The sequence below is a fragment of the Liolophura sinensis genome, chromosome 1, assembly GCF_032854445.1.
Source record: "Liolophura sinensis isolate JHLJ2023 chromosome 1, CUHK_Ljap_v2, whole genome shotgun sequence".
Lineage (NCBI taxonomy): Eukaryota > Metazoa > Mollusca > Polyplacophora > Chitonida > Chitonidae > Liolophura > Liolophura sinensis.
The window spans coordinates 42,049,190-42,076,003 of NC_088295.1; the positions used below are offsets into that span (position 1 = coordinate 42,049,190).

The following is a 26,814-nucleotide window of genomic DNA, read 5'->3' on the forward strand; positions in this document are numbered from 1 at the left end:
CTCTGTAGCCGGTCAGAAACTGCTGGCATTGCCATAGTAGCTGTCAAACGGCCATTGTAGTATTGTACACATTTCACAATTAGTTAGAAGTTCACTCATTGGTCCACAGGAGAGACACAGCCAATGGGATAACGTGTATCAAAGCGACATTCATTGGAAGCCATCACGCGGTTGTATCTACTTTTCTTTCACTTTACGGGTATACACAGGATTTATTGAATTAATGACGAAGGAATTCCCGCTTTGTTTCAAACTCACCAAGCCCGATCACCAGGATTTATATATATACATATATATGTTTAAAGCCTGATTTTTTCCTCCGTGGTGTTAAAATTTAGCTGCCCAAAAGGATTATCTTATCCCAACCCCTGCCAGTCCGGCAAAGATTTGCCTGTGTTTGGTGGGTATAAAACTCTTCCGTCTTGAGCCATGAATCCACGCTTTCCCGAGGGTATGGAAACTTGAAAAAACTAACACCAGGTTACGTCGACACCTTTTCACAACTGTATGCAGAACTGCAAACCATTTCGTTGAGGAATTCGATATGCTTGTTGTGACTTGTGTGACTTTTCAACACTGAACTAACTGGCGAAGCTCTGACAGCTCGCAAAGGTTGGATTTGTTTGACGTCACTCGACGGAAGCTACCGAGTGTTGGCAGAAAAAAAAGCAAAAACCCATCCTCTTTATCTAGAGATTTTAATGCCATATTACTCAGATTACTGTTCTTTTTTCCAATATTTTTTAACATTCAGTTTATCAATATATAAAGGGGTAGCTAATTATAAATTAATAGCATATCTGGACACTAATCCTTAAATATACCGGCACTGTTATTAAGCCGCTTAATTCCTCCAGCCTTAACATTGCCGTTTGATAAAGCGATTATGTCACGTTTATGCCTTTTTTTTATACGTCGGAAGGTCGTGAGTTTCATTTCAAGGGCTGGATCTGCTCTTGGTTTCCTCATAGCTATGAAATATTCTTTCGTACGTAGGCTTTTTAAGATCTTAAAAGAGGAAGTTGTAACTTCCTCGCTTGGCGTTCAGCATGGAGGGGACCGTGCAACAACTGGTTGACCCGTATCAGTATACTAGCTCGGGCGGGGCCACTTATTTGCCTTTGGTAAGGCATCTCAGTGAAGCAGCACTAGATAAAAAAGCGGTGGAAATCCGTCCTGCAACAATGAGGCACATTACATGCACTCTAAACAATTGAGTGAAAAACTGTTAAGTACGACCTTAACCCCCAAGCATTCACTCAATATCACTCAATAGATATATAAACGTACAATGTCCACCGAATTTATACGACGATCTTTCACATGATCGCTGCCAGGACACTATCGTTTTGATAATCTTTTATATCACTTGAGATCTGCAAACCCTTCAATCAAATCAACAATACCAATGCAGTTATTCCTTGGAAATGGCTTTATTACACGTAACAACCATTTTTAGGAAACGTATAAACACATAGCCTCACCTGCAGACACAAAGCACTTTTAACAATAATCAACAAACTTATATACATGTATATCGCAGGGATAAAACAGAAAAATCTGTCGTTTTCACATGGTATCACTTTGCATGTATACAATATCCATTTTTAGTTCTGAACATATGTGGGAACGAAATTCTTGTTGCAAGACTATATATAAATCGTAAAACTTTCACATAAGTGTTTCTACATCGTCTTATATACAACTTTAGGACCAACTTGTTTGAGAAGTTGGGATTAAAGTACGCTGAACAAGGCATTCCTATGAATATAGGCCTACAACTTCTTGGTTTATTAACACGACGTTTCGATCTAGTTACTAACATGGTTATCAACTGAATCATTCACTTGATAACCATGTTAGTAACTACATCGTTATCAAATGAATCATTCACTTAATAAACCAAGAAGTTGTATATCCATAAGAATGCCTTGTTAAGTGAACTTTAGGACCCACTAACACAAAACTTACTTGGCCCGTGTGATATCTCTCAAAAAACGACTGTATAGCACAGGTGTACACAACTGTCCCAGTAAACAAAACTGAACATCTACACTATTGTGCACTAGAGGCACACCGGTGTGTACTACCAATACACATTCTGTACTGGAGTTGTACCTGTGGTACACAGTCGTTTCACAGAAAGTATCTTTTATAGCTATGGCATCAAATCTTTAACAGCAAAGAAAACACTAACATGAAACCCATTAGAAATAGTCCACTGAAATAGCTGGATTTATTTTTTATAGAATTTTTTCAACCCAGAAAAATGCATTTAGATGTTTGGATTTTATGGATACCTTATCTGATCATATTGGGACACATCAGGTTTTTGGCCACTTAGCACACATACATCGCTTAGTTTCATCGTTTTTATTGCATATACATGCAGATAGATGAATGCACTTGCCGAATGGGCATTGAAAAGAACTATTTCAAGGAAAAATATCATGGATGTGACGTCACTCCATGATATCCTTTGGTTTAACAGACCACCTTAGATTCTGATGTTTAAAAACCATTCTACTAGGTTGTAAAAATTCTAAAGAAATAAATCGAACTATTTTCATGTACACTGTTTAATTGTGTTTCACCTGATATGCACTTCATTTTAGTGTTTTCTTTGCCTTTAAGACGAGTACGCGTCTACACAAACTCAAACCTCTACATCACTTAACTTTACCCTGCTTCACTTTGGCGTTTTTGGAAGCCTGATCACAGAATTACACACACAATATATATATATATATATATATATATATATATATATATATATGGTTAGGTTTTAACGTATCCGCAGTTAGGCAAAATCATACATACATAAGCATAGACAGGTTGTATACAAGCTTCTGCCCTATGTAAGTACATGTATGTTTATTCACTTGAATGGCGTTTAACGCCCTATTGAACAAATTACCCCTTTTAACGACCTTATAGGAATACTGGTGTTGAAAACAATGCCAGGTACCTCGTTAAATATGCATACATTGTCTATACTATTACAATGATTCACAGCCGATTTGCATATATTGTCGACAAGGACACTATCATTTGCCAACATAATTTCACCATGTTTTCATGAAGTGCTTGTTTTTATGTACAAACATGTTTATAAGCTCCCTCGATTTCAGACTTTATTCCAGCTGTTCCCACAAGCATACGCATTCCAATGGGGAAGGATGGTAAAGAGGCCTAATCCACGAAGCGATCTTTGACATGTCAAAAATTTTACAAAGTTTAACATACTGCGTAGCGTATCACGGTATAGAAAGTTGAAAACGAGATATCACATCCTCAATTAGGACATTATCACACCAAAAGGTAGTCCCAATAACAAAGATAATCAAAGCTACGGATGAATTAACAATATTCTTATACTGATGTGTATATTGTGTGAACACAAAATTTTACAATGATTGGGTCAGCACAGATTGGTGTAATAGGTTAACCAGAAATGCAGAAAAGTTGCTATATCCCATACACCAATTAGATTAGCAGCCAGTTAAGAAAGCAACAGCTATAGAGATGCAGTTAAGAACTGATACATACACCGACGTGAAAAAAACAATATTGCAGAAATGCACAAATTACCTAAATTTCCAGTTAACATATGCTGTATAATTAGAAAATAATATGCATCGGTGCATGTGTGTGACCTAAAGAACAGATCTACGTACGATGTAACACAACAATATTTACAGGACAGCTAACACTGGTTCGATGTACAATACTCACATTCATCTCAATTTCTTTGCCTAAATTAAAACAATTTCTCTTTTTATCCAGATATTCATACCACCATACCACAATAGCTGTTGTTTTGATGTCACTAAATGAAAAGCTTTCCTAGTCCCAAGTGTAATCAACTCATAATTATAAAATCATATACATCGTATTTTGAAAAATTTTGAGTGTCTAGATTGCTTCCTGTAATCAGATCCTACATTTACCTAGCATTAAACAGGAAACAAACACGAAAATAATTCATAAATACACACACAAGATTCTAGGCAATCAGAAAAAAAATCAACTTGAAGGATTTCCCTCATAATGGTGCTTATAATCAAAAGTAAACTATTTAAACTGATGAAGTACCATTTAAATAAATATGTTACGCTCAATGCACAACAATGCTGCAAGACATTCATGCGCACTATGTATGACCTATAGCATATAACAGTGCGAAGTTCAGGTCCAATAATCCGTCAAATCTATTTACAAATTTCAACGATGACAATCACCTTTACGATCATTTCAAAAACTAAGACATCCAACATTGCATGTATTTTTTTCTTTCTTTTTTCATTTCTTTTAAATAATTAAGCAAGTTCTATTAAGGTAGAATTTCCTGTTCCGGTTGTGCTTGGCATATTCAACCTAGTGTAGTGTAACAACAGACATATGGTGGACCTCAACTCAGGCAGCTTACAATTCAACTGGGAGGCAGTGTAGATGACAACAGGTCATGACAACAGCTGCCGTTTTTCCTTTTCTTTTAAATTTACTGAATGTCAATCATATTCAAACCAAGAGTGACAGTTTCACTAGTATACAGAACTATCCAGAAAAGTACGGATGGAGGGGACAAGTCCAAAGTTATCTAAGGAGATGGAGAAAAATAGGAACTGGGTGACCAAGTGTCATCGCTATCATCATTGGTGTTAGCAAGTTCATCCAACAGTTGTTTTGTGGACTTAGGAACAACCAGCTCATAACTGGAATCCGATTCAATTTCTTCCGATATGGTGACATCGGTGGCGTCTGAGTGACGTCCTGGGCTCCAGGACTCGTCACTGCTTTCGTCAGTGTCCTCTAGAAGAAACAAATGCCGATCTAATGACTGATCGCCTTCTCGTCCGCCATAGACTTCCTCCTCTCTTCGAAAACTATGTCTTTCAAAGTGACTGTTTCTTGTTTCACTTGCTCCACTAGCAGCATGGTCAGGGTGTGCCGCCTGACGTTTGGCCTGCGATGATGGTTTCCCCAAGGTTGCAGGCTTTTTACTGCTGGTTTTCTGCTGAAATTTTCTTGAAAGACTTTCCTTGGGAGGTCTAGAAAACTGTTCTGACCGAGCCTTATTTTTTGACTGATCCATGACTGTGTTTACCGCAGCAACAGTTGAAGAGGAGGTACAGACAGTACTTGGTTTAGATGAGGTTGTAGTGCACTCTTCTTTGCGACTGGGCATTGATGGCCGCGGCTCAACATTTAAGGAGAGATCTATCTTAACATTCACTGTTGGATTATTTGATTTAGAACACCCGGTGTTATACCACAGCAAGGATGAACTTGTATTGTTATGTGCCGAAGGAGCAGACGAAACCTTCTCTTTACAGGTTTTCTTACTTTTAGTTAATGATGAGTCAGATTCCTCTGCAATTTGTGGTCGTTTTTTCCCCTGTCCATGTTCTTTTCTCAGTTTGTTCGAGGTCACTGGAACGCTGGCGCCAGTTGTCAAAAGTGGTTGGCACGGTAACTGAAGATCTTCAGGTTGGTTCTCAAGTTCTGCTGCGCGGAACCTCTCACTCACTGTAATATGCGGATCTGATATTACTTCACTCCCAGTCCTGGTAGTTGAAGACTGTGCTACACTGTTTTGTGTTTTGCTAGCACTCTGTTTATGTTTTGCTCTGGTATCATTTTTTTGACTACCCTTTGAAGGTCGTTGATCTTTATCACCCCTACGAACTGCCACTGATTCGGTGTATTTAGCCGGAGCACTGCCTTGGTCAGTTCTAGCACACTTAAAACCATTATGTGCATTCTTGATGGAGGGTGAAGAGATGACTTGATGCAATGTATCACTCTCTGTTGTGCTTTCCCATGGACTAGCACAATCTGACAACTGTTTTTCCTCGGTTATTTTATTCTCTACTTCAGAAGATGATGATTGTGATGATAAAGATGGCGAGGACTGTGAGGATACAGAAGACAGTGTGCTGTTTAGATCAACAACTGAATTGCGACCAGACGACAACGAGCCATCCTGTCTATCACTTTCCCGAACATGGATCACAGAGGATTGAAAACTTGTGTCAGATGCTAATGAACTGTCCGTAGACATGCTGTTACAACTTTCTGAACTTTTTTGATTTCTAGAGCTTTGTTTGGGAGACAATGGTGTATAGGGACTAAAACTAACATCACTATTCACACTACCGTCATCAGAGAAAGAACACTGTTTTGTTGATCTTGTCTTTTCATTTGAACTTCGGTCCGTTGAGGGGCTTCTGTCAGGTGAGTGGATTGAACTCGACCGTGATTTCGAGTTTGCGTCATCAGGCATGTGAGTTGAACTACTTTTCCTCGGGTTAAAACTACTACCTGACGAGGAAGTGCTTGATCCCCTTCTTGATCTTCTCATAGGAGAAGAAAGAGCATACTCAGCTTCACTTCTGTTGGACGAGTAAGAGTACACACTGAACCTAGGTGACATTCCTCTTTCTAGAGAGGCACCATCGTCACTACTGCTAGTCACGTCACTATCGTTGGATATTGAAAAGCTAGATGTATCCTTTCGCACAGAAGTCACTTTTCCCTTGTGCAAACGTCTCTTTTTAGGCTTTGATTCAGAGCAACTTCCCCTTGACCTACTGCTGTCTGTAGAAGAAGGCGAGTAATGTCCTCTGGAGTGGCTTCGACTTCTGGACCACCGACTTCTAGAAAACCTTGTATATGGAATGCTAGAAGCAGAACTGTATGGACTGCTATGCATGTTTTGGGTGGGGCTTTTAGAATAGCCACTGGAATGACTTCTGGAGCGCCCTCTTGAATATGATCTTGTAGGGCTTCTGGACATACGATCTGAGCATTTCCTCGTTGGACTTGGAGAGGGACTTCTATCAAAACTTTTGGTGTGTCTTGAATATGATCTTGAAGGACTTTCAAGATCTGACCAATTTCTAGAAGGGCTTTTTGACGAACTGCTGCCATAATTTGTTTGACTATTGGACATATCCTTGGAGTAACCGCTAGAACAACTGTGTGAAGAGCTTTGAGACACTGATCTAGAGGAACGCCTTTCACGGTCCTCACTTCTGTCGCTACTTCTACATGATGAGTAAGGGTTACTAACATCCAAAGATGTATCCCCATGGTAAAAGGTATCTGATGAACTTGGGTTGTTATAAGCAAACTCTTCTTCAGATCCAGCCATTCCCCGCCCTGAATCTCTATTTGCTGATTCATCCTCTCTACTGGTAGCTGTTGATGTTGTGCAGTTATAGTTCATATTTTCAATCGATGGATTTTCTTGGGACAAAACTGACGCTGACGTGCAAGGGACATTCCTGTTTTCTGGTTCATTTACATTTGTGACGTTGTCATCACAGTAACGGTACATGCGTGTTGTTGTTGTATGAATCACAGGCCCGACCAACTTTCGTTCATTTGAGCCTTCAGGAGGCAGGAAGTCCAAGTCTCGTAGGGCAGGGTCTCCAGGGTTGTATCTTCTCACAACTGTTTCCTCTTTTACCATTCTGGCACGATTGTTATTCTGACTGGTGTGAGTGGACGACTGCCTCCCATCAACAGTGACTGCATCAGCTACTGTTCTATTTTCACTTCCAGATTCAGAAGACGATGATGGCAGCCTCACGTTGCGTCCACGGAGATTGAATGATATCTCACTGTCAACATCAACAGTGACTACATCCACGTCTGGTTCATTCTCTGCTGCTCCGTTGACATCATTTCTGGAGGCTGAAGGATCTGTGTCTCTTGCTCTTGTTCTTGCTCTAGTTGTGGGATTGCCTGCAAAGTTTTCTGGAGACTGAGGAGGAGAAAGAATTTCAGATTCTGTGGAATCTGTCAAGTCTGTATCTGTATGAAAGCTATCAGAAGAATCTGTCGATACACTAAAGTCGCTGAAAAGTGAAGTATGACGACGACGTCTGCGCCTCTCAGACTGTGTACGTAGCTTATTCACCTCTTTCACCAAATACTCTTGGTTGTCCAGCATTTTTGTTACCTGAGCCATCAGTTTAGACCTCTTCTCTTCTACCTCTGTGAAAAAGAAAAGAACGTGAAGCAAGATTAATCAAAGAATGAGAGTTTATGCCAAATGCTAATTTCTGAATTTTGGCTCCCGGAAAATGTGATGTTATATGGGAAATGTCCATATATCAAAGAGCCAAATTGGGTATTAAACAGATCATTGTTAGATACAAATATTTCAAGCCAACAGCACTGCTGTAGCCACAAGCTCTTTTGCCTCTAACCAGTGAAATCACAGGCTTGTTTCCACCTCATGCTGGTTCAGCTTTACGTCATGATGTTTTGTCATGAACATGGCCGTGTTCTATATTTGCTCTCCTCTAGATCATGAACTTGACTGTCTTTTTACAAATGAAAAATCAAAAGAGAAATAAACAAACAAAATATTTCTTATAAATATTATAAATGACACTTCACATGCAGCTATTTTACTATGTAATAGTTCTAGTAAATTCACACAGACTACAGAATATATGTACATGGATTTTGAATGCTGAAGTCTAGCAGTCTGTCTGTGTGCATGAGTGTGTGTGTCAATCTGTAAAGTGATAAAACCCTGGTGCATAGTCATTGGTCAGAAAATGGTTAGAAAATGTCACCACAGAACCCACCGATTCATAGGCATCTTACTTGGATGAAAAAAAATCTATAATTTTTAATGAACACAATGCATTTTACAGTATTGGGACATGTACCACCACACTGAATGCAGAAGTTTAGGTGATAGGCAAGATGTATGAGGTATGATAAGTTTCATTGGAATCGATGCTGTAGTTTGGGAGGAGACGCATGAACAAAACTGTGTCCACACACACACTGACAGATGGACAGACAGGATATCAGATACCTGTATAAAATTGACACCTATTAAAAGTAGCTACACAATCCTAATTTGCATATGAAAATCAAAACTTAAGATTTATATAGGCCTACTCAATGAGACTAATAGCATATCAAATTTCATCCCAATCAGATCAGCAGTTTAGGAGAAAATTTTTTAAAGGTTTTCTTTAAAAATTCAAAAATTGTAAAGTAGCAAAAGTCATGCCAAGTGTTCAATACTGTTATTGATGAGTTTGGGTTCTATACCTTTAACACTTTTGGAGATATTGGAGCTTGAAATTAGTGAATAATAATAATCCTAAATCCTAACAATTTCATAGGTTTCCTGTCAGGACAACAGCCCCTTCATCAGTATTAAGAGCATATGGTAAATGACAAACGTTGATAGCTTCTTTAAGAAAAACTGAAACTTTGTACCTGAAGCGGTGTTTCAGATTTTAATACATGTTTGCAATAGATTTATTTATTTGATTGGTGTTTTACCCGAGTGCAAGAATATTTCACTTATATGACAGCGGCAAGCATTATGGTGGGAGGAAACCGGGCAGACCCCGGGGGAAGCCAACGACCATCTGCAGGTTGCTGAGAGACCATTCCACGTACGGCCAGAGAGGAAGCCAGCATGAGCTGGACTTGAACTCACAGCGACTGCATTGGTGAGAGGCTCTTGGGTCATTAGGCTGCAGCAGCGTGCTAACCAACTGAGACCCCTGTTTGCAATAGAACCCCTTCCAACTCGTTGAAACAGCATGTAATCTAACAGTTTGTTGATGAAATCATTTTTTTTTTTGCTTGGATCGAAATGGGAAAGTTCTGTCTTCTCAAATATACAAAATGCTTGACCTCCATTCCAGGTTCTGAAAACAACAGAAATCTACAAATATGGTAAACAATTGCTGTTGCAGCTTGTGTTAGACTTTCATTCCTATAAGAACACAGATCTTTTGAATATACCAATGGTTAATTCCAAATACTTGTAGCAGGGATTGTTTTATCCGCAGTAAACAAAAGAAATAAAACGTGCCTTTTTTATTGCTTCTTTTACTGCTAACTACCAGCCTGACGAGATAATTTTAGCAATATAGAACTATATGTCCATTGGTAGACATAAAATCACGAAATAAAAACAATCAGAGAAAAAACGATGCAGTCGAAATCAATTTTTTTCTGTTTGTGACAAGAACTGGTCTGTTATCAAATGGATATTTTACTGTTGGGTTTTGAAAATTTCACCTTTTGTCAATGTATCCACTTTCGCAATTTGCAATTTTGGTTCCGAATAATATGTATTAGATCATACACATCCATGTTTTATTTATAAAACAGAAATTACACAGAAACTTACAAAAGTAATAAGATTTTCTATTCTTTTTTGTATTCAAAATAATATTGTACTTGTAAAATAAAATAAGATTTGGTTCAAATTTCTAAATAATCTATATTTTCAAACACATCTGTTAGAGGGAAGAATTAAAACTGCATACGGTGGCTGTAAACCAACTCAAATGCGTGAGGTGATACTGTGAATCATAATAAGATATAACCAGTCTGCCATGCTGAAAACTTTCAACCAATAAAACTCACCATAGTGGTAGATGCCTCAGAGAATAAACTTATATTTGCTTGATGAAAAGCATTCGATAACAGTATTAGTTTGATAATATCGTTTTGAAAACGTATGTTTACAGTTTATAAGAACAAAGCTGTTTAACCCGAGTGCCCCAAAGGGATATGTTTTGGTGGCAAGTTTTCATATGGCAAATGAAGTATATGTAACTAATGTAATTCTCATCAACAAATATTTTGAAGGAGAAGAAAACTTAAATACCAATGAAAAGAGTGTGTTTTCCCTCCCAGGCTATAAAAAAATTCTAATATGTACCTCAAGTTGATACATTATAAATAAAATCATCGCAAAAATCTGCTGGGGGCGGCTCCATTTTGCCCAGGAAATAGTCCTAAAGTCTTCTGTTTTGGGAGGAGAATTGCCGTTGGAAACCGCCGAAGTGCAGTTCGTACATTTCCGGTAGAACTCTTCTTCCCAGAAGGTAGCGAACAGTACAGTTCGTTTTCCACTCGACGATCAGAAAACCGGAATGTTGGACCCAGATTCCGAGTTTACATGAACAAGCCCGACGTTTTAACAACTCTCTTTGGCTGAGGGGCAACACACCCCCAGCATAAATTACAGGGTGTTAAAGATGGAGGACGCGATGGACTCAGCAATTAATGCTAGCTTTGCCGCTTTCAGGCTTTACATGTATGGCGAGGAAAAATAGCAAAATTATGCAACAGGCACCACCAGATAGAAAAAAAAATGTGCTCTTTTCAGCCTATAGTGTCATGTTTTTAGGTTTTCTTCTCCTTTAACATCATGTTTTTTTAGACTGTAGCACATGTTTTATTCGTTAAATATGACGATGGGACTTTCGTCTGCTGGAGTTTTTGTCTGCTGGAGTTTTTGTGCACTGGGCTTTTGTCTGTCTGGCTTTCGTCCTCCGCGGCATTTGTCCTGGATTTAGTGTAAACCCCTAACAAATCAGACTATTTTTCTGGACAGTGTTTTCTGATATATTTTTCATGGGTGTTACTTTATTTCGTCACCTTTCATAAGCATCTTCCCCAAATATAAAGTTGGATTCAGCCTATAAAGCTAAAATCAAAATTCATAATTTAAGGCGACTTTCATAACTGAACCATTTCCAAACTTACAGCTTGGCCTGAGCCAACATCATTCTCACCTTCCAAGCGTTGTTTCAGGGCCAAAAGACAATCATGGGAGTCAATGTCAGAGAAAAGGATCATAAGTTCGCAGTCTCTGGTACACTTCAGCTCTCTGAACAAGCAAGTCTCTTCCTCGTGGATTCTCAGGTCTTTTCGCAGAACCCTCTGTCCACATTTAGAAAAGCGACAGTCAAACAGTTCAAAGTCACAAGTCTTAATATGGCTTTCATATCTCTCCACAGGTATCTTCTCTTTACACCCAGAAAACATGAACCTGCATTTCCGGGTGAGTCTGTTGATCATATTCTGAAGAATGGGCAGCACTGGTTTCAATTCGGACGTGTGCAGGACATCACGGCACGTTGGGCAGTTCTCATTGTTGCCCAGCCACCTCTCTATACAGCGGCGACAGTACACATGACGACAGGGACTCTCTACTGGTCCGTTCAGCACACCCTGGCAGATGCAGCAAATCAGGTCAGGGTCAGGGGGAGGGTCAAACATGTCCACATCATATGTCTCCGACATCTTGTCAGCCTGCACATGGATGCAGTACAAAAAATTCATTTTAGTCACAGACAAAAACAAGACATTTATAGAATACTAACAGCATCCTAAAATGTTAAAGTGCTAAAAAAAAAGGGTTTTCAGCTATCTTCTAGGAGTATAAAAATTTAGGAATCTTCCTAAAGCCTGAATGGTTGGTGCAGAAATTAAGTAGCCTGCAGTCTTGCGGTCAATGGTAATGGCCTTCAAGTGTTAAAACAACTCAGCTAAGGGAAAAGTCCAATTGGGGGGTAAGCGGGGGAGGAGGCGCTAAGCTTAGCCAACAATCCCCCAGTCATAGTGACAGTGACATGTTTGAATATGAATATGTTTTTCTTAAGAGCATAACTTTCTTCATTTCCATTTTCATGTCTCCTTTAACCACTGCCACCAATGTGTCCAATGTGTTATATATTGCCACTCCTCAGCCATGTAAGTAATATTATTAGGCAAACCTAAAAATAGCTGTTTATAAAAAACACAGCCCTATATGCAAGCACTGATTTACCCGGCACTCCTCCGTTCTCAGTGTGCTGTCATCAACACACTGAATGATCTGTCTGCTGTACATACGGCATGCTTGTTTGTTATCCTGTCTATTTCTATGCTATGGCTTGCAAATGTGCCTTGGAGAAACATTTCTCCATGTACCTGGCTAATACATCACACCAGTCACGTTTGATAGTATTTCAATGTCGTGGACGATCACTCCACAATACTCTGAGACAGCCAGCTACGTCTTCAGCTTTTTCAAAGTGGAGCCACATGGGGTAACAAGGGAAATAGAGAAGTTTCGAGCATTGCCAAGTGATTATACGGAAATTTCAAACATGGCGTAAGAATAACAAATATGCCTGAAGGTCTTGTACACATAGAAGCAAGGCGAAGCCTATCACTAACAGACATATATCGATAGTCAGAGTACACAGGCTGTTGATGACACGCCATATTATGGCTGCTCAACCTATATCCATATATTTCTCAACCAAAAGTCAGTATACTGTGACTCATTATATATCGGAGTCAGAAATGGACAGTAACATCAGTACCAGCATTTGGAAAGCAGCACATTGAGAACTGAGAAGAGCTAGGTGTCAATACTGAATAATGAATTGTAAAATTTTGCGAAACAGCAGATTACTAACCTACCCCACCCAAACAGCCAGTTCTTTACAATGTTTAGGGTTGCAGGGCACCTAACTGTTAACCCGAGATGTTGATTATCCCAAAGGTAAATATCCACGGCCAAAATGGCCGCCATCTACACAGCGCCCATGCGAGGCCAGGCATTTTGTTACGAAATGGCTGACCCTTACTGGCCTCATTTGTGCATGTCAAAACGACGGCACGTGCTCTACATTGGTTCCCTGATGCCCTGTTTGTAGCATCTAAAGTCAAGGGGGCTAAAACCAGCCAGCATGTGATCGTACAAGAACAAAAAGACTTCGTAACCAGCATAATTGAATGGCGGGATTGTTTTGTATCCAACTACCTCGCAGCGCATGCATGCCATGTAGATGGCAGCCATTTCGTAAATGAGAAGTCAGCAGAGAGAGAGACTAATATATACGAATGGATCGACATCTCAGGATTTTAACAGTCAGGTCTCCTAGGACTCTAAACATTGTAACAGAGTGGCTGGATGGGTGGGTTAGGTTAGTAATCTACTGCTTTCCAAAAAGTTGAAGGGGACTGATCCATGACTACACGAGGCCCTATGAGCGTTGTCATCAAGGGTTATCTTTCTACATGAACATGGCCTCACAGAGCTAATGTAGAAGATATAGAGGATATTGCAAAGTGAAGGTTGAATATCATAAATATTTTTCCAGTGAGTGGTGAAAATGATAAAACACGAGATGCGAAGCGTCAAGTAGGTTATCATTTCCACCTTTCACAAGAAAAATATTTATGATATTCATTTATGTTTTTAGCTGTAGGCCTTCATAGACTTGTGTATATAGCATGAATTCTTGTATGACATTGTGTCTTGTTGCGTGAGGTAAGAAATGTTAAAGTTGACTGAACTTGTATTATGACGTCATTCTGCTAAGCTTGAATTGGATGGTCATAAAACAAAATATTTCTTTGTTATGTCATGGCGTTGGGGTGTGTAACAACAAAAGTGATATCTTACTTTAGTGAGTGAGATATCACTTTTATCAGTGACATAAATCCTGACATTTCACATATTATTATATAAATAATAATATATAGGCCTACATATGGACACATTCATAAAATTTCTTATACTGTTCAAGATAACCTTAGCATGGCTACAAGACACAGCGCATATATTTACGAAGAAAAATCTCGATGCGACGTTTCACCCTTAATTCTGCTGCACATTGGTGTAACGGGTTGGTCGGTAGATGGCGAGTCAATTGTTGTTGTTGTAGCCTAATAGTGGTGGTTGCAAAACACAAGCTGTTTCACACGTGTATATCACTTTCAATACCAGTGAATAATTGACTGACTGTATGTATTGCTACACTTACACGATTCCAAAAAGATACAGAAAAACACTAATAACTTGTACGTTAACGTTGACAAACTGTAGTCATCTCTTTCCTTTTTCAGCTCACCATACCCGACTGAACATGTCAAATGTAAGCGGAAGAGGGAAATCGGTTCTTGCACAACGAAGCCACTAAAAGTAGGACATAGGCTATTGATGTGGGCACGGACTTCAAATTTCGAAATTAGAATTACACTTTGTTCTTTTACACAAAACTGGGAAGAGTTTTTCCGCTTCCGGAATATACTTGAGCACGGCGTAAAACATCAATGAAATTCATTTAACGACATGTATACATGTGTACTATTGTCTGTCAAACTGTCTGTCCATAGGCAACAGCACGGAAGAAGCTATCATCATGAAGGGTTTGGATGAAATTTTGTACACAGCGTGGGCTTGAGCCAACACCAATAAGTAGGCATTAAAATTCTTGGTGATCTAAAATACATGTCAAACTTTGGCGCAAAGCCAAGTTTCATAGTGAAAGCATGCAGTCTATGTACTCGCAGATGTAAGCCGTAAAATAAACTTGTCTAAGTAAAAAATGTCTACATGTAAGTTTGCATTTTCTGTCTTGGAGACGCACAAGCAAAGCATCACGATAACTATAAGTATGCATGTCTTTATGCTCGGGGTTTCAATGTAACTCCTCATCGTCATATGACGATGAGGAGTTATTATATAGCTGCGTGAAAATATACCGTGTTTTCAATCGACAAGACACCCAAACAAGCCACATTATGCCGACACCAGGATCGGGATGGTATTATTTTTCCAAGGCAAATTTAGACACGTCTAAATTTTGTTACAGAATCGCAACAATATTTTAACTGAATATTTGTTGGTGTATCACAAATGCAGTGTGGGATCAAGACGCATTTGCTTTCTAAGGCAGCGTAAGTTGCATTTTTGCATAGGTTGCATGAGAGTGGCGTTGTGGGGAGTGGGATGTGGGTTGGGGAGTTGTGGGTGATGTCTAGTTTGGATCATTGCACACTCCAAACTGGAAGTTGAATGCACAGCGGATGGACAAGCACAACCCCTATCCCCTCCCCCCCCCCGCCTATTGCCCAATTGTTGTGTTAATCATTCATAGCTTGAAGGGATTTTCAAGTTACCAAGCCCTGAGAAAACGGCTTATTGATGTTAAACACTGTTGGTTATTCAGGTTAACGCTATAACCATGCTCCTTTTGTACTTGGAACAAAATGCCTAATCAGGAAATTGTTATTCAGTTTGTAGCAGCCTGTCTCATCCACTTTCGTCCGGATTCACTGCACTATTCACCCAAAGATGCACTTCCAATCATCCCCGAAACACCCTTTGGCGACGACAGGCGGGCTCAAGAAGATGGATTGCCTTTGAGTGGCTGGTTGACTGGCCAATCAAATGCTCTTGTAATTTTGGCTGCGTTCATGATGGCGCCAGGAAAGTTTCAACCGCCAGACTCGATCCACACACGAGAGAAAAGTGACTCTAAAACTGAATGCAGGAATTAAATTGCAACCCAGACGAAAGCTGTTTCCACGAATACAGAAAATTACTTAAACACCTTAAAACACTTCTTCATTCGACAACCAGAAAATCGTATTGCCATTATTAAATCGGGCAAAATTGGTGTTCTGTATTATGACAAGAGGACAAGACAAAGAACTTCAGAAAACAAACCGACAATTTTAAAGTTGAACGGCGACGCTTTGTCGTGGCAGTTGTCATTGGTAAACTGTATCTCAGTATAATTGCATCTTTGGCCATCACAATGACTGACGACTAGGCTTGTCACCAATTTGGCACTGTCTGCCAGCTCAATTTTTGGGAAAGCTTCGTAAATGTATATAAACCACAGGCCTCAACCGTCTATCGTATACTTTGTGACTGCAGCCGTTTTGTAGAGTTGACTGAAGTGCAAGACGGTGACAATTTCACTAAACCTCGAAAACCTCAAGGTAAGATGAATTACATTTTGTTTAAATTGTGAGAAAGAGGATTGTTGTTTAATGCAATGCTCAAATATGTTTCACTTATACGATGGCGGTAAGTTTTATGGGTGGAGGTCGTACGCCATGCATATTTGTAGATTACAGACTACAAGTGGTTTGGAATGAATGTAAACGTCAGTGCAGTGCGCAAACATCAACCACTTATTGTCAGCAAACCCCACAGAAAATGTATGCGGGGCTATCTAGAATACAGAACCGGTATTTAACTCGACACTTTGAAGTCACTCTCCTCACCACTGGGCTGGGCTACACTGATGTATTTATATACACCGTTTACCAGTGGCCTTTCCATCACGTTAGGAGTTAGTTAAAGCTCTAGAGACATAGTCGATGTAGCATCAATAAGTGATATTCGGAATGAATTATTATGAGACCTCCTATTTCGCATAAACTGTCCCAGTATATTAAATTTATACACATATATACATTTATAATCAAAACGGGGCTCTGAGATCTAATGCACAATCCAAGACAAAAATAGATATATAGTTAACACCCGTTTTGAAAATGTGTGGATCTGATTGCAGTGACTTTTTGATTATTCCAAGTTTCGTAACGCTTACGCGATGCTTGCAATCATGAATACACGTGCCCTATTGCTCACAGCAATTAGTGTCAGAGCTGTTCTGTTTGTCTTGTTTATAATTGCCCTGCACGGTAATAAAAACAACCCTTGGAACTAATCATTTATTGTTGACTGGGGCATTAACTTTGTGTTAATGCTTTGAATTTTTGTTGAATACTACGTCGATTTGATTTTAGTCAAGAAGGGAAAGCGAGCGCAGAGAGCGCCACATGTACTGTATAAAGAGTCTGGTGTCTTTAACCGAACACCACAAGCCTTTATTGAAAATTATGTGTTGTACATGTCTGCTATATTCTTAACGGTTTGTGCATGTTATTCGTTGCACGGAGACCAAGCTCGTGCGGCAGGTTGCACCGACTATTTCATGTTCTTCCATCAGTGTGGTGAGCTTATTTGTACGTCACACAAGTTCGCCAGTAACGTCTCAAAGATCAGTGGTTTATCTCGCGGGCATTCCGGTTTCCTCGACCCATAAAACTGGCTGACTTACACTAACTTGTTTGTCCAGGGGAGGTTTTCGCTTTGTGTCTGAACTCAATTTACGCTCAAAAGTATAGAAAAACAAGATACCGGTTGTAGTTGTGGATATACCGAGATGACTGCCACAAGGCGTCTATCTAGAATTTGTGGTCCTGTTGTAACGAGTTGACGGCTGTGTGTGGTGCATGCACGGCTTTGACAATTGTTATGACTGTCCAATTTCTACTTAATTTAAGTAAAAAATCACTTTGGTGTTTTTTGTATGTCAGTGAATTTGAGTGTAGCTGAAGGACAAGACAGCACCTGATTAAACATATTTCAGTCGAAAGCAGGGTTCTCAAGCTTTCTAAAAAGTATCATACTTTATTATTTTAATGAGATTTCACCAAATAACATGTAGAACAAAATGACAATACTGCACAAATGACTTGTGTTAATCGAGGCTGCCATCTTGAGAATTTTATCCAGTCAAACACGTTGCTATCAGATTGCGCGGCCCACGCTGTGACATAGCCTTTACTCATTCACTCCATAAAGTGACATGATAACACTGAACTGCTTCATAAGAAATCATTTGAGATCGTTCACAACGCTTTATTTACGTGTAGCCGAAGGACAATTTCACACAGTGTTGTGGAACAGGGCCCACTTGCACGAAGCCCTCTTAACGTTAAGAGCACCTAACTTCTATGGCGACGTAATGATACAGTGCTGGTTACCATGGTAGTTACTTGCTCTTAACGTTAAGAGGGCTTCGTGCAAGTGGGTCCAAGTCTGTATCATTTACGAACCACCACAGACTTAAAATCAGCTGATTTACGGTTGATTACCGATAAAAGTGCAAACCGTCCCTTAGGCTACAACCTAAACTGTATAAATGATATAGTAGGCCTACTTTATGAATTGTTCCAGCAGTGGAGGAAATAACATTCCAGTATGTCCATTTTCCCAGAAAGTTATTTATCACTTAGTCCTTCATCGCCCAAGTTCACAACTTTGATCTGCCATAGACTACTGCTTAGACTATTATACGGGAAATACCTAGAGTAAATGTGACGTCACCTTGATGTTGATACTGGAGAAGCGTTGAAGCTGTGACTTTTACTGGAATAAAAAAAAATCCGAAAGAATATTTAATGCCGGTTAAAGGTACTTTGAAGGGTAGTCTTTCGGTGCACATAAATATTAGCCAGGTGCTGTCTTTCACTTTAAAACACTGTTTTATTTTCACCTTGTGTAATTGCAACATGCTTCAAATCCGCACGTCTGCACATTGACAAAGGAACAACAGAATCCAGAGTTAGTGGTACCATTTCTCGAAATAAATGAGTTCAACATAGAGAGTAAAGCCAGAGCAGTGACAACAGTGTGACAGCTAGCACATGGCTCACGCACATGCTATACCGGAGGTGCCATCATTGCTTAAGCAAAATTAGGTATGAAAAATTGCAGTCATGTTAATTGCAATTTTTGAAACGACACTAGACTAAAATTACTCAAATTGCTGAGTTGTTATCAGAACATAAAATCACCTTATAACAATGTGGACTAGTGGACCAGGCTTCGGGGGATGTTTAGTCCACCAGCAGAATCGTGGTTTGTACACGAATGCAATATACAAGACTATAGCATAGGGAGTAAAACAAGAATAGGCCTATATACGACCACCTCGGTTGATACTTTTACATAGGCTAAGTTTATAGTTCTATTTCCGCGAACCCATGTTATTACATGTTATATTTTCCATGAGAGCCCCTTCATTTATCTGCTCCAGATGGCTTGTGCACGGCGATCTCATGGCATGGTGTTCATGACCATCATGCTAACCTGGGCGTTTACACTGGCAATTGTGGAGAGTTCCACCACAACTCGAGTAAGTCACACTAATTACATGCAAGTTTTGGAATTTTCCCTTAGCAGATAAACCATTTTCTGGTTTGTTTGAACAACTCTTGGATTGACTTCAGGAATTGTTTATATACTATGTATATCTATGCTTGAGGATTTACGTCCAACTTAAATTTACAGTCATATGACGAAGAGTCATCATTAGGTGAGTGTACATAAATGTATATTGTGTCTCCTTGTGTCAATACGTCCATGCCGCTAATAAAGTGCAGCCGCCAATTAAAAAAAAAATGTCAAAGGCACCAGACATGACACCCCAACCAATCCTGTTTCCTTGCTCTAACCTTTTAGTGCTGAGCACCAAACGAGGCAGCAACAAGTACAATTTTTGTGTGTGAACGATCCAGGTTTGTTCCCAGGGTTCCCGACATCGAGGCGGACGCTCTAACCATTAGGCCACTAAACTTTCTGAATTGTTTACAAATGCATCGTCTTTGAAAATGAAAGGTGTTGTTACAATGACTTATTTCATAAAAAATCTTTTTGTTATTATGTACATGTACATAGAAAAGGATTGATTGATTTACAGTATTAAACGCCGTGCTCATGACATAGTAAAGGATGCTGTCTAGTAATATTGTTCTCTTTGTTCAAACCTTTGGTACATTGTGTTTATTTCCAATCACTACAATACTCGCTTCATTCAGATTATTCTGGTTAGCTGTAGGCCAGTGTTCTACATTCTATTGGTGGGACATTATCCTGAGTGTAGAAAAGCGCCAACCAGGTAAATGTTATAGGGAAAACGCTAGGGAGAGATTTAAAGTATTGTTCTTTGTCGTTATGGAAGGGTTAGAGAAGGCCCAGTTTAATGATAAAGTTTTAGCGAAGATTTGAAGATTTGCACATTATAAAACGTATATAGAGATTCAGTATTAAAACAGTCAAATGTCTTACTTTAGCGTGTCACCCGAAGATCATACATTTGCAAAGTATTCATTCCAATCTGTCATCGTTTGTTCGTTCAGATATTTGCACGTTTCCTTTTGAAAAGGACTAGTAATATTGCCATATTGCTTCCCTCCCCAGGAATATTGCAAATCTCCCACATCAGCCAATCAGAAACAATTCTGTATCCCTTTAAGGTAACAATTGTAAAGTGGATTTTCCCATTGAAACTGGCTTGGTGGAATCGACCACACCATGCAATCCGTTATATAAGTAAAGGCTATGTACAATTGTTATTCTCCAATTTCATCATTTATGCCTATTTACAGGAACCTCTGGGTTTGGAGGGTATGCCGGATCTGGTAGATAATAATGCAGAGGCTCTGGTTAGTGGAGCTGTAACAACATCAGCTCCGGACGACCACGAAATCAACTGTCATTTTGTTCTACACAAGGTATGCATGTATAAAAAAGAAATCGATCGGTTTATAATAAAAGATGATGCTAATTGAACTCCACCTATCTTCCATTCATGAAATTAGTAAATACAATATGAATGAAATCAGTCATATGAATGATCAACAGTGAATTAGGATCTGTTGGTAAAATATGCATTGTATCATTCACAAATTGGTGAGTGAAAAGACTCAGAGATCGAGGGGTAAGAGAGCATTAACGGTTCCAGTCTTTATCTTATCCACAGTACACCAAATGATGATAAAAGTGTTAGAATCTTCTTGAATCTGTTCCAGCGATCCAATATTGGCGGAAGGTGCATGAGCCTGGGATATCAGGGGATCAAAACCTGTGTCGCCAGCATCATATACCTGGATGCCGGCAATGCTGACTGCATGAACCTGGACCAGTAATGTGGCAATGTGGACGGCATGAACCATATATAGGGCAATGTTGACGACGCAAACCTGCAATGCGGCAATACAAACTGCTTAAACTATAGAATGTGACAATGTTGGGTGTGTTTTAAAAATCCGTAATATGACAAACTGAATGTGGATAATAAACGGGTAGGCCATGTTAATAGGGTATAAAATGAGATCTATGAACGCAGTATAATGCGACAACAAGGAAAAACCTGTTATAAGGCATGATGAAGGCTTAAGTATTTCGTTGGATTTAATGGTCTTGGATACTGATGAATTGTCTGTCGAGTAATGTATATATTTTGTGAAACTCCAGATCTTTCATATTCATGTGCTCTGCTTTTGAGGTACATTTTCCCCAAGCTCGCAAACAGTCGCTGGTACGTACACCAACGCACAAGATTGTTTGTAGTAAAGTTTGAAAGCATATATGTTTACACTAGACTGTAGTCTCGATGTTTACTGCTTTGGTTTAATATGGCAGTGTTTAAGCAGTTTTTGTAGCTTACACATGACGCTCTGTACTAAAGTGGCACATACACATGCATTTAATAGATCAGACCTACTGATATGTTATAAGCATCTGTATCAAACTGACTTATCAGCATTTTCCAAGGGCTTAAAAGAACTAGTCTGCATGATAATTTACTTCAACCATATTCTTCTTCAAGCCGAAATACAAGAATTTGCCAAAAGAGCTGTAGAAATCTACAATACGGCGCAAACGATACCTCTGGCAGGCCTTTATATAATTTTATTGGGAACCCTTCACGCATAAAGTAATTTGGCAATCCATATTTTTCCTTCGTGCCTTTGGGATAACGTTTCGTGAACATATTGACAAAAACTATTACTTATGCACTGGAAGAGAACAATGGTCAGTCCAGCTTGGACCCGAGTCACCATTACGCGGGAAGAGGTATGCATTCATTTAATTAAGTGATTGAATGATTATGGTGTGAACATGGAGTATATGGGGATTTTTTCCTCTCAGTCTTGGATCGAACTCCGACGCTGAAGTTTCCACTCAAGTCTACAACCGCCAGTAGAATTATTCTCACAAATTTTGTCATAATCTTTATAGACTAATAATCCTCCAAGGACAAACGTTTCTTTGGTTATTTTGGAGCTTTAATGTGCTCTAGCTCTTTCCGCGTTCTTGGGTGTCATTCGATGGGGTTTTAGGTTAATTCAGTTTATGTTTGTGTCTACATACTTAAAATAGTTTCGTAGTTTGTGGTTATTAAATATGCATTATATAGAGGCTTTTCAGGGCTGTGCAGATGTTGTGAAATAATAAATATTGTGATGTAAACATTACATATACTCTCTGTCGTATTTTATCTATAGGCCCTACAGTATAGGCCTCCGTATTTTCATCATGTTTCTTCCTGTGTATTGAAGAAAGCATGGATAATGTACGATTTTGATCGTATTTCTTCCGGTATATTGATGAAGCAAGGATAATGTACAGTTTTGATCATGTTTCTTCCGGTACACTGATGAAGCATGGATAACGTACAGTTTTGATCATGTTTCTTCCAGTACTCATGAAAGCATGGATAATGCAAGATTTTGATCACGTTTCTTCCAGTATACTGATGAAAGCATGGATAATGTATCACTGAACAGTCGGAAAATTGAAATTTTATTTATTTGAAGATTTATTTCATTGTTGCATGCTTAACGCCAGACTCAAGAATTTTTCACTCTTGTGATGGTGGAGGGAAGTGGCGTGCCCAGGATAAACTGACGATCTTCAATGGCAAGGTTATTGTCACCAAGGTCCTACGAGCACTAAAGACCGGGAATCAACAAATTTCAAAGCCGTGTTTAAATCCCGCACTTTGTGTGCTCTAGCGATTGGAGGTAAAACTGAAATGTTGGCTTAACTGTCAGGAGCCGTATGGGTTGGAAGTGGGTTTCCTGGGTATTACAGAATATCCTTATATTCTTACAGTCTTATGGTCATTCAAGAACACAAAGTCTTTATACGCCTTATGGATTTGAGGCTATAATGATTCAAGTTTTGAAGTTGGCTATGCGCAGTCATAAAATATAAATACATTATATTATCTATTCACGTCTTCTAAGTAATTAAAAGCTCATTAGTGTCAATCCAGTTGACTGTTAAATAGATATTGGACTTATCTTGGAGGCAAAACAATGCACAGGACAAAAGTATAAATGAGTCAAACTCACGGTGTTTCAAGATTAGGAATACCTATAACTGCTGCACCTATAACCAGGTCTTCATCGGCAACATTTTAGTTCTTGCTGAAAAGTCGTCACTTCTGCAGATCCCACAAAAGCATTCGGCGTACACAAGAAAGGTAAAGCAGTTATCTGTTTATCTAAATACACTCTAGCTGAAATTCAAATTATTTTTCTTTCTTTTTTCCCTCAAGTTGAATATCTCTATTGATTGTTTTGGTGTCACCGGTATACATAATACAGTACCAAAAACGCACAAAGCCTTATTCACTCTAACCAAGCACAAAGATTAACATCACATTCGCTGATTAATGAGTTGCTGGAATTTATAACTTGTTCCAACAGTTTGGCATGTAAGTCATTTGCATAGGTGTATGTACGTCTTGATAAAGAACAACTGACAGGATAAATTGATTCAAAAACATACCGATAAACATAGATTCTCTCTGCTGGTCACCAAGGAAAAGCTCAAAGAATTTTTTTGCGCTTACGTTGCACGTATAAGGCGAGGACGACATCAAAACTACTTGCGCTGTACGAATATCGTTGGCTTTTTCCACTGACTTTCGAGAACATAGATATAGTGGCATTGGCGTATTGTGATTTTCTAATCAATTCATCTAACATTGCAGCTGACATGAAGTCATCATTATTGTGGACTGCAGTGGTGTGTGTGCTTCCTGTACTAGTTGTTTTACAGAGAAGTAAGTTAACTATAATGGGGAAACCTTACTCTATATGTTCAAATTTGCAAACTGGTAACGTACGTAGTGCTGATTTATTAATTTATTTATTTGATTGGTGTTTTACGCCGTACTCAAGAATATTTCACTTATACGACGGCGGCCAGCATTATGGTGGGAGGAAACCGGGCAGGGCCCGGGGGAAACCCACGACCATCCGCAGGTTGCTGGCAGACCTTCCCACGTACGGCCGGAGAGGAAGCCAGCATGGACTTGAACTCACAGCGACCGCATTGGTAAGAGGCTTCTGGGTCATTACGCTGCGCTAGCGCGCTAACCGACTGAGCCACGGAGGCCCCCTGATTTATTAATAACAAGAGACAAATGGTAAATCCGGCATTACCCGGGAAAAGAACCACTTAAACATGCTCAGATGATAAAGGTCGTGTTTTCAAGGTCGTGTGTTCGAGTTCATCTCCGGCTGTCACGGCTGTTATTAGATACCTGGGAAGGACATTGATTAGCCCCCCATTCATGCCGGCATTGTCATTTGATTCTTGATTAATTTTAGAACAGGGCATTGTCAATTGCTTGGTATATAGATCGTGACATTATCGGTTGCTTGGTACTAATATTGTCAGTTGTTTGGAGTACAGATCAGGACATTGCCAGTTGCTAAGCCTTGTATCTCGGTGTTCCACATGTTTCCAACCATTTTCCGTGGACTACCACGTCTTTTCAATCAGTTCCCGTGGACTCTACCACGTACTGTCAACAAGTTACCGTGTGTTTCCCTCACCTGCTTCCAACCAGTTCATGTGGTCTCAACGACGTATTTTTCCCAACAGTTTAAAGGGCATGTCCATAAGATTCCTTTTTTATTCCTTTGTACCTTACACAAAGGAGCAAAAATATATCGTGCTGAAAATTTGAACGGAACAGCTAGTTACGATTATTAACATCCTAAAACACTAATATGATAAAGAAGTAACTAACAAGCTAAGCAACTAAAGAATGAAAAAATAATCGATCGATGGTCTAATCTTGCAGGGCTGTGTCCCGTTACTTGGGAGCGATATATCGAGTACTGCTACAAGGTCTTACTTAACGTATCCGATGTGGATTCCTACGAGAAAGCTAGAGAGCGCTGCAAACAAGAAGAGCCAGATGCCGAGCTGTCTTTGGTAATGGACTCTGTTGTCCACTACCACTTGGTCAATCTGCTGAAGAAACACGGGGCCAGTAGCACTATGCTTGGGCTGAACGACATAGAGTTCCCGGATTACCACCTTTGGCACGACAGAAGCCTTCTGAACTTTTCCAAGTGGGATGACGACATTGCAGATCCTATCGAAAGTATATATACCTGTAATGCTTTGCCTTATTCTCTTCTCATCTCGTAAGCAGGCGACTCTCGTGCAACCCAGTCGGTTCATGCCCTACACTTTTAACTTCGCAATCTTTCTGCACTTCCTGGGTTGGTTTTAATTGCTGGATTGGTAGTTGCTACATTTTTGTTCCCTGGCTTGCCATTTGCTATTTTGATATTTACTGGCTTGATATTTGCTGGCTTGGTGCTTCCTGTTTTTGTGGAGATCGTGTCCTGTCCGAGGGATTGAAATAATATAGGAGAATAAAGTACATAGACTATAATCAGAGGAGTGATAGCAGTGTGATAGTTTACAAATGGTCACACATAACTGGTGAATTCCGGCCTCTTATCAATTTATCTCCGTCAGGGTTCTAGTCTAACTGTTTAAGGAAAAGCTTAAATACATGTAATAGCAAATTACATGCCTTCTAGGACCATTGCTCCGGCATAGTTATGCCAAAAAATGTATAAATGTCAGATGTAATATAATATCTTTCAATGGCAAGTGTATACGAGGTAGGGAGTAGGGAATTTGTACATTCCCCCGCTCTCATAGTTTGTAGGGCCTTGGCTGGAATAAGCGGTTGACCACACTCCTATGGTCATTCGCGCTGTTTAATGTTCATTTAAGACCACATGTCTTCCACCAATATGTTGTGCACATCTGTGATCTTTGCGTCACACATGCACGGGAAAGTTTGTCAGTAACTTGACAAAGCTTGGTGGATTACAAATTGTGGATTGTGAATAGCAAGTGTTTTGGTGTTTCGTGTCGTGGTACTTCCTAGTTTGGTACTTCCTGGCTTGGTGCTTCCTACGTAGTTACTTCTTCGCTTGGTCCTTGATTCTTTGATTCGTACTTCCTTCTTTGGTACTTCCTTGGTACTAGCTTTCTTAGTGCTTCCTTAAAAGGTACTTCCTGGCCTTGTGCTTTCTGGCTTGGTGTTGCCAGGCTTGGTAATTCCTTGCTTGGTGCTTCTTGGGAAGATACCAAATATGTACACACATACCTAATGACTGCTTGTGGTCATATTACTGAAAAATCGTTAACAACGATGTAAAACCCCAAGCATACATACATATATGCATTAGTACATATTGGCTTGGTACATTTTCGTTCGGTACTTCCTACATTGATGCTTTCGTAGCTTGATGCTTTCTGGATTGGTGCTACCT

At 39.5% G+C, this 26,814-nt stretch overlaps 1 protein-coding gene across 1 annotated transcript; it reads right to left on the reverse strand.

Annotated features, from left to right (window-relative positions):
- Positions 1-2,798: 2,798 nt before the first annotated feature.
- On the reverse strand, positions 2,799-14,717 carry LOC135472221 (dentin sialophosphoprotein-like). Its single transcript, XM_064751616.1, has 3 exons — positions 14,607-14,717; positions 11,580-12,099; positions 2,799-8,004 (listed from the first exon to the last, which is right to left on the reverse strand). The coding sequence occupies exons 2-3, from the start codon at positions 12,088-12,090 to the stop codon at positions 4,601-4,603; spliced, it is 3,915 nt and encodes a 1,304-aa protein (XP_064607686.1). The 5' UTR covers positions 12,091-12,099; positions 14,607-14,717; the 3' UTR covers positions 2,799-4,600.
- Between the last annotated feature and the right edge of the window lie 12,097 nt (positions 14,718-26,814).

Bases quoted from the DNA above. Each gene is read 5' to 3' on its own strand.
- LOC135472221 (XM_064751616.1), bottom strand. From the start codon at position 12,090: ATGTCGGAGACATATGATGTGGACATGTTTGACCCTCCCCCTGACCCT. The intron at 8,005-11,579 runs GTGAGAATGATG...TCTTTTTCACAG, and splicing joins CCTGAAACAACGCTTGGAAG to AGGTAGAAGAGAAGAGGTCT.